A 9404-nucleotide genomic window follows, 5' to 3' on the forward strand; every position below is an offset into this window, starting at 1 on the left:
GAGAGACAGAGACAGGAGAGGAGACAGACAGAGAGAGATGGAGGGAGAGAGAAACAGATAGAGAGAGAAAGAGGAAGAGACAGAGACAGACAGACAGACTGAGACAGAGAGAAAAGAGAGAGAGACAGAGAGACAGAGACAGAATACAAAGTGATTTGGGAAGGAGAAGGATGATTCCAACAGTTGGGAGAATAGGAGAGGCTTCATGTAGAAGGCAGGACTTAAGTTAAATCTTAAAGAAAGAAAGGGATTCTATGAAGTGGTAGGGAGGAGGGAGTGCATTCCCAGCATGGGGCACAGCTAATGCAAAGGCATGGAGATGGGAGATGGAATGGTATGTTGGAACATAGAGGAGCAGTTTGGTGGGAAAACAGACAAATAGCAGACAGGTAGAGGAAGTCATGTCCAATGAGATGGGAAAAATAGATTGGCACTAGGTCATGGAAGACTTTGCAAGCTAAACTGAAGAGCTCAATAGGGAGCTATTTTCACATAGTCAGATCTCGAAAGTTACTTTGGTCGCAGTGTAAAGCATGGACTGGAGGAGTGAGAGACTTGAGGTGGAGAGACTAACTAGGAAGCTAATTACAATCAGTTAGGTTGAGAGCTAATGAAAATCTGAGTTTAAACAGCGGCTGTGCAGTCAGGGGCAGCATGGATGACCGCTTGTTGGGGAAATGGAGGAGGGGATTCCTGCTGAGTTCATGGGTTGAACCATATGGCCCCTGAATTTCCTTTGAACTCTGAGACTGGATTCTCCAAAAAGGGCCTGACTGCTGCTCAGTCAAGGACTAACGTAGGAGTTCTTAACCTTGTTGCCATCACGGGTGCCTTTGGCAGCCTGGTGAAGCCGATGGATCCCTTCTCAGAATCAAGTTGGGTTTTTTTTTTATTCATGATTGAAAGAAATGCTAAGTTTCAGCTAGAGGTTAGTGAAAATAAAGCTGTATTTTTTCCCAACCAAATTTATAAGCCCCCTAAAATCTATCAACCATTGGGGTTTGGTGATCTTCAGTTTAAGAACTCCTGGACTAGAAAGAAGGTGGACCCAAGCTGGGACAGGACAGGCTCCTGGAGAGAATTAATGACAATAGAGAAGAGATATTTATTTAGCTCCCAACTCCTGGGATAAAGCCTTGATCCAATCTCTTCGGGTGAGGTGGGGGGCCTTTTCTGGGGAGAAGTCATGGATTTTCCTGTCTTTCAACCTACTTTTAAGTTTCTTAAAAGAACTAGACCCAATTTACCTTTAGAGATTGGTGTGATTCTAACGGCTCCCTTGGGCATACCCTGCCCCCTCATCTGTCCCTATCCCATCCCAATAGACATATAGATGCTTGAAATCATCATCATCATCATCATCATCATCATCATCATCATCCTCATCCTCATTATTTCTGTACAGAACCAGTTTATGATACCAAGGACTGGTTTGGGGGTAACCTTTTGTTATATTTGACAAAGCACTATATGTTGATATAATGGAAAGAACTCTGGACCCTGGACAGAAGAGTCCTGAGTTCGATTTCTAGCCTTGGCCCTTATCAGTTATCTGACTGTGGGTAAGTCACTTCCTCTTTTAGAGCCACAGTTTCCTCATCTGTAAAATGGGGATCAATAATACTTACAATGCTGACCTCAAGAGGATGTTGGAAAGTGCTTTGTTAACCTTAGAATATAATTTTCTATTATGAGTTTTAGGCATAGGGTAATCAGTGTGACGTGGTGGAAAGAAAATTGCATATAGGTATCAGACCCAGGTTGAGGGAGAATTCTGTTGTTAGCTTATGTAACCTTGAATAAGCCACTTCCTCTAAGTCTCAGTTTCCTCATCTCAAAGGTGGGTATAATGACACCAACCCTACCTACTTCACAATGCTATTGAGAAGAACGAATTTTGTAAATCTCAAAGGGCCCTCAGTATATTTGGTGAATCAGTGAATTTTTTAAAAATGGACAAGCTGGATGCAAAATCTGTAGCTACCCATTGCTGCTAAGATAAAGCCCAAACAGGAGAAAACATGGTGCCATGGAAAGAAGAGAAGATAATCTGAGGACCTGAGGTCAAATCCCGACTCTGCTATTTATGATTTCTGTCACTCTACCTGAATTTCCTCCTTCATAAATGAGGAGATGGTCTCTGAGATTCCTTTTAGATACAGATTTCTGATTCTCTTACCCTGACTCATTTGTCCAGCCCTGGTGTCCACTCTGCCCTTTATGCTCCAACCAGAACCATCCACTCCGCTGCCCAAACTTTCCCACATCAGTGACTTTGTTATTATTATTATCATTCCCTCTTCCCTTCTTGTCCCTCCCCCACCCCCATTTCTACTTGTCACAATCCTCCATGTCCTTCCATGCCCTCTTCCACAAAGCCATCCTGAGCTTTCTGTCCTCTGAGCTCCCCCAATACTTCGTTTGTACTTCTCTCATGCCAATTAATTTACACTGATCTGCTTCCTTTTAATTTCCCCACTAGAGATGAGATCTTGGAGGGAAAGGACTGTATCCTCTTCATCTTTGTGGATCTTTAGGTGCCTACCACGAGGCCCCATATTCAGTAGGTGCTTAATAAATTTGTGGAAGAAATCACTGAATCAAGGAAAAGGATTGAGATCCACGAAACAGTGAAGCCACACCCCTGAGCACCACAGGATGCAATGTAAAAGGAATGATTCACAGTGCTGAATGAATGGCAGGATGGGGAGTGTAAGAGAATGTTACAATAGACAAAGATCTGGCCTTAGAACAGGGTATGTCAGAGCTGGGAGGGTTCTTAGAATAGGGGAGGAGAGGGACTTGGCGGGCCCCTAGAGTGGACTGGAAGAGAAACACTGTGTGGGAAACCCCTTGATCTAAAGATTCCCTAGGAGTGGGACATTTCTTCTCATATTTCCCATAACCAGGTTCTAAGAGTTAAATGATTTGTTTAGGATCCCATAGCCAGCCTCTGTCTGAAAACTAGATCCCTAACTGAGAGTGACTCTTTTAGGCAGCTAGGTGGCATAATAGAGTAATGTCCCTATCAGGAAAGACCTAAGTTCGAATCCAGCCTCGACTACTTACTATCTTTGTGAATCTAGGTAGGTTGCTTAACCTGCCTCAGTTTCCTCAATGGTGAAATGTATATATAATAATAATAGTCTTTCCCTCTCAAATGGTTGTAAAGATCAAATGAAATAATATACAAAGCATTTTGTAAACCTCAAATTGTTCTATAAATTTCACCTATTATTATCCTTTCTTCCTTATTAGGCACTTAATAAATGCTTAACTGATTAAAATGGGGGTGCCTTCCTCACAAGGTTCAGTGTGAGACTAAAAGGACTGTGAGAGAGTAGAGAGAGTCAAGATTGGAGTCAAGACCTTGGTTGTAATTCCACCTAGATACTTACTAGCTATGTGACCCTGGGCAAGTAAGTCCTTAGGTCTCTTAACCTCAGTTTCCTGACCTGTAAAATGGGGATAATAACTATTCCCTAGGTTTGTTGGGAGCATTAAATAAAGTAACGTATAACTAAATTGTTCTGCAATGTAAAGCCCTACATAAATGCTAATGTTATTATTAAAATAATTTTGCAAAAATCACTATAGAATATAGGAATCGATATTGTTCAGTGCAAGGTTTACTAAGGTCCTACTTTCTGTCTGTGCTCAGAGGTGAGGATTAAAAGCTGAAAAATGATATATGACCTACTCTCAATGAGTCTGTAGTCTACTGGGGGGCGGTGATGTGATACAAACATTAATATGCATGATACAAAGTAGATTTTGCTGGAGTAAAGGATAATGTGGGTAATGTGCTTTGAGAAATCCCAGGAGGGAGGGCACCATTTTCAGCTGGGAGGGATCAAGGAAGGTATGACCATCCTTCTAGTAACCCTACCACACAAGCTTGGACTTCTTTTTCATTGTGCTGGAAGGACAGAGCAAAATAACCAAGAAGAAGATGCTGCCCAAGACAATAAAGAGAGGGCACCCAGATGCGATGGGTGAATCCCAATCCTTTGGCCCAGAGGAGCACCATTCTCAGGTCCAGAAAGAGCTGAGCTTCAGCTAGTGATCTTGGAATGGTCACAACAAATTAAAAAGGTCAACAGGATTGGGGAAGAGCAAATGTCCCATTTTTTTTTAAATGGAAAGAGAACAGTTTGAACATCATAGGCTAGTAAATTTGACCTGATTTCTGGGAAAACTTTGGTTGGTGAATAGCTTTGAAATATAAAGTGATGATTACAAAGGCGGCTTCATCAAGAACAGGACGTGCCTGACTAAGCTCTCTTCCTTTTTTTGGACAGGGTAACTAAACCAGAGCTGAAGGGGATGTTGCAGCTATAATTTTCCTAGATTTTAGCCTAACTATGAGATGCCATAAAGTATCCCATCAACTGGATAGGTGTGAATTAGATGAGGATAAAATGAGATGGATTTGGACCTGGTTGGATGGCTAGATTTAAAGATTAGCTGTTATTAGCTCCAAGTTGATATAGTAGGAATTCTCTAGTGAGTACTGGGGAATCTCGACTTCATTCTGAGCTGTTTAACATTTTTATAAATGACTTGGATAAAGGCAAAGATGGTAAGATCATACAACTTGTAACTGACACCAAGATGGAATGATGGAAAGGTTTAACAGATAACGGAGTTATCTCTGGATAACAGAGTCAGGATCCCCAAAGATGTTGATGAACTAGAGGGGTTCTTGACCTTCTTTGTGTCTGGGCCCCCTTGGGCAATTGGCCTGATGAAACTTCTGGACCATTTCTCAGAATCGTGCTTTTAAATACAGAAAATACATGAGAAATACAGAAATTATGGGATTATAATTATGTTGGTTTACAAATCATTCTGAGAGTTATCAAAATATTAAAAAAAAACAATCCCATAAAGCCTAGGCTCAGAACCCCTATCACAGAGCATTGGGATGGAATCCAACAGGGATAATTGTATGAACATGTGGTTATAAAATCAGCTCCGCACTGTTGGGAAAGTATGATTAGATAAGAGTTGTTCTAAAAAAGATCTGGGGGTTTAAAAGGACCACAAGCTCAATATGAGTAAGCAAAGGGATGTGAAACCCCCAAAGGCTAATGTAATCTCGGACCACATTAAGAAATGTTTAATTTCTAGGACTAGGGAGGTGAGAGCTCCACTGAGTTCTGCCCTTGTCAGACCTCATCTGGAGTGCTCTATTCTCCTCAAGGACCCAAGATCTTAATAAATTGGAGAGAGTCCAGAGGATGGTCACCAGGTTGGTGAATGATCTTGAATCCTTACTATATAAGAATTGAAGGAACTGGGCATTCTTCAACTGGAGAAGAGAAGTCTTGGGGGGGGGGGGGCCCAAGATTTCTAAGATCTGAAAGAATGGAGGAAAGAGGGGATTTGTTCTAGCTGGCCCCGGAGGACAGAAATGGAAGGAACCACGGGAAGTTACAAAGGTGAATTGAGGCTTAAGGTCAGGAAGATCTTTCCAACAATGAGAACCGTCTCAAAGTAGGATGGGTAGCACAGGGAGGTGGGGAGTTCTCTCTCCTGGGTGTCAGGGTCTTCCAATGAAATATGGATGACCACCTTCCATCGTGTGATGGTAAGGGATTCCTTTTGTGCATGGATTGGCCTGGATGGCCATGGAGGTGCTCTCCAACTCTCCAATCCTGGGATTCTCTACTCCCTTTCCCCTCTCCCCATCAATTGCCAAATCTTGCTGATTCCAACTGTGTCAAATGCTCTTCACCTCCCCCTTCACTGTTGCCATAACCATCTAATGGTGTCCTTATGCCCCAACCTCTGTGTTCCTGTGATAATTTGCACAGCTGCGGCGGCTGATAGTCCTGAAGCACAGCTCTGACCACGTCACTCTCCTGCTTGAGAAGCTTCAGGGGCCCCCTCCGGACTCCAGGATAACACAGGAATCCCACCGGGTGGCATTTAGAGACCTTTGTAATCTCGCTCTAGCCTACTTTTTCAGGCTGATGGCATATTTCTCCCCTTCGTGTGTTCTATGTTCCAGAAAAATTAGACTATGCTCTGTCTGCCTTTACAAAAATAACCGAAACTCTTGGTTTTGAAACTCTGTGTGTGACTTTGCCCAGGCTGTGTACCATGCCTGGGACACTTTCTCTCTTGGAAGCCCTTGATCCCCGTTAAAGCTCAACTCAGGCACCGCCTTTCTCACAGAGACTTTCCTCCAGATCGCCCTCAGTCATTAGAGTTGTTTTCCAACCAAACTTTTCATCTGTGTTATTTATATATTTTGGACTGTTTGATCTGTGGACATGTTGTATCCCCTCCCCAACCCCCATCCCCAATAAAGGTCAAGGACTATTTGTTTTGGCCTCAACACCCTCAGCACCTGGTGTGGTGCCTGCCACCTATGAGGCTTATTTGTTTAAATAAATTGGTTAAAAAAATCATTAATTAAATTGACTAAATAAAGATTGCCTGGAGGAGAGGCCACCGGAACTGGGCCTTACTTCTTGCTACTGATATGGCTTTTAGGCTCACATCCCATTCCCTGACCCTCCAGATTCCTTTCTTCCGGTGACCTGGGGATAATGTCCAGATCTGTCCTGCTCCTGGTTCAGACCAGGTATACCAGGTGACTATAGGAATGGGCAAAGATGTTGGGGAGGGATGAGGATAGAAAACCCAAGAATGGAAGAAGAGGAGGACCCTTCCCCCAAGTACGCTCCTACCTTCGGTTCTGTATGATCCATTGTCCCTGGGTACAGGGCAAATCGTACTTCTGCCTCCTCAGAGCATATGCCTCAAACCAGAGGGTCACTCCATAGTCCAGAGATGGGACCTGCAGGGGAGGGGGTGCAGGGAGTGAACAGCCAGACCAAGCCAGAGGAAGGAACCCAGGAGGACTCAGGCAGGTGGGCTAGCCTCAGGGGCACGAGAGAAAAGCCAGGATCTGAACCTAAGTCTTTGGACTCCCAATTCAGACCTCTTTCTACTATGCCAGGAGGCTGAGGAGGAGGGGCTGGGATAGGATGATAGATCCAAGCCCTGGGTCCTTACCATGAGATGCCAGGTACAGTGCGTGCTAGGGGAGTAGTAGCTGGGATAGTAGGGGGTGCTGATGTTTCCCTGTAGCTCCAGATTGCCCTCCAGAGTCAGGTTCACCTGGCAATCTGAGAAGGGAGAAAAAGCTCCGCTAAGTCAAATCATGCCCATTTGAGAGATGAGGAAATTGAGTCTGTTAAGCGATTTGCCTAATCTCTACAACTATAAGTCAGTTCAGAAGATGTGGGATCATCCATTTAAAGATGGAAGGACCCTTTGAGGTCATACAGTCCATTTTACAGATGAAGAAACAGGCCCAGGGCCATGAAACACTTTGGCCAAGGTAACACAACTGATCATTCATAGAGTAATAATTTGCCTCTGACTCTGAATCTGCCCCCACCCCTACCCACTATGGGAATAATTTTCCTGTGCCTTCTATTCCAGCATTTTCTCTCCAATTCCTTTTCTTTATGTCACAACAAATCGGAGCTCTCCTTGGACCCTGGCAGGGTGGAGTTGGGGGGTTGCTTGGCTCACCCCGTCTAGGAGAGACTGGGATTTCATGGGAATCTTAGAGATAACTTAGGACAGGTATGTTTAACCATTTTTTATGTCATGGATTCTGTTAAACAATAAGGTTTTGGACCCTGGCAGGGTGGAGTTGGGGGGATGCTTGGCTCACCCCGTCTAGGAGAGACTGGGATTTCATGGGAATCTTAGAGATAACTTAGGACAGGTATGTTTAACCATATTTTATGTCATGGATTCTGTTAAACAATAAGGTTTCAAATTTTTTTATTAATTTATTTTTAAATATTCATTTAAAAACATTGAGTTCCAAATTCTCTTCTTTTAGCCCCTCCCACACCTATTGAGGAGGCAAGTGAGTTGAGAATGATTTTTTGAAATGCATGCCATGCAAAATATTATGGAAAAATTTGTATTGAAATACAGTCATCAAAATAGATTTTTTTTTAAAGTTTGCAGAATCTAGGTTTAAAAACCCTGATTTAGTAAAAGTCCCTTATTTTACAGAACAGCAAACCAAAGGCTTGGGAGAGAAAGCAATTTGCCCCAGGCTGCTTTGGACTCAGCTGGAATCCCTGCAGAGGCAAAGCCTGGCTTTGCATGTGGAAATAGCTCAGGCTGTGGAAACCTGCAGATCCATCGTGGGGATGGAAGTGGACGATGTCATCTGGCTTCATCCTCCTGCCTTCCCGGCCTCATTCAGGGGAAGAGTTGTCTTCCCTCCTTGTGACTGACCATCTGTTGGAGCTCAACTCTCTTGGGTCCTCATAGTGGTTCTCATTCTTTAAGGCCCCTTGAGCCAAACTGACCTATTTCAACTCCCCGACTCAACCTTTGAGCTGTCCCAGATCGTCTTCTATCCCTGAAATAATCTCCTTTCTCACTTCTGCATCTTGGGATCCGTGATTTCTTTAAGGGTCAGCTCAGGTGGGATCTCTTATGGGAAGAGATCTTCCCAATCATTAGAGACCTCTAACACATATTGTGCTGTATTTTTTTCCCATAGGTTTCCCTGCTACCCACAGAGGCGTGCACACCAAGCCACCTGGAGGGTGGATTCTCCTGCTTAACCTCAGCAACCTCCCTTCCTTTATCACCTGGCTAGATGGCTGTCATCCTTCGGGGAAATTGGGTCCTGTGCTGCTGAAGGGAGGATGAGGGCAGTAGCCTCATGAACCACTTGTGATGATGACGCCTCAGTTATTAGGTCCTTGTCTGTATGGTAGTGTTAGCACTTTAAAAATCTTGCTCTAAATTGTATGGCAAACAATTCAAGGCAGTGCTGGGCAGTGGAAAACTATGGCATGTAATCTCTTCTAGGGCAGGTGCTGACCCAGCACCCCTGAAAATACCTTCATTAAGTAGGTACTTAAAGGATGCTTGTTTAATTGAATTGAAAGAGAGTTAGGGCCAAGGGGCCACTCATGGTATAGTGGAAAGATCTGAAACTGAGACCCGGATTTTATTCTAAACCTAGATAGTAGCTCATAGTGTGACTTTGGGCAAGTCAGTGCGCCTCTGTGGGTCTCCTTTCCTCATCTATAAAATGAGAGTTAGATTGAATGGTGTCTCAGGTCCTTATTAGTTTTGATGTGTATGATTCTAAGGGGAAAGATGAGAAAAATGGGGGAAAGAGGGGGGAGGGAGAGTGAGAAAGAGAGAAAAAGAGAGAAAGAGATAGAGGGTGAAATGGAGGGAGAGGAGAAAGGAAAAGGGAGGGAGGGAGAGAAAGAGACACAGAAACACACAGAGAGAAGGAGAGACAGAGATAAAGAAGAGACAGACAGAGACATGGAAATGGAGGGAGGGAGGGAGAGAGAGAGAGAGAGAGAGAGAGAGAGAGAGAGAGAGAGAGAGAG

At 43.8% G+C, this 9404-nt stretch overlaps 1 protein-coding gene across 1 annotated transcript in view; it reads right to left on the reverse strand.

The window, feature by feature from the left end:
• The window catches only part of TMPRSS6 (transmembrane serine protease 6), a 45920-nt gene that overhangs the window by 22934 nt on the left and 13582 nt on the right, over window positions 1-9404 (reverse strand). Inside the window, exons 9-10 of the mRNA XM_069082184.1 lie at window positions 7030-7142; window positions 6702-6811 (exon numbers count right to left, since the gene is read on the reverse strand). Coding sequence (XP_068938285.1) covers window positions 6702-6811; window positions 7030-7142 — 223 coding nt within the window. The remainder of the gene's footprint in view (window positions 1-6701; window positions 6812-7029; window positions 7143-9404) is intronic.

This window comes from Petaurus breviceps, unplaced genomic scaffold (genome assembly GCF_028583685.1).
Source record: "Petaurus breviceps papuanus isolate PSGF00001 unplaced genomic scaffold, PetGlider_PUasm1.0 156, whole genome shotgun sequence".
In the NCBI taxonomy this organism is placed as follows: domain Eukaryota; kingdom Metazoa; phylum Chordata; class Mammalia; order Diprotodontia; family Petauridae; genus Petaurus; species Petaurus breviceps.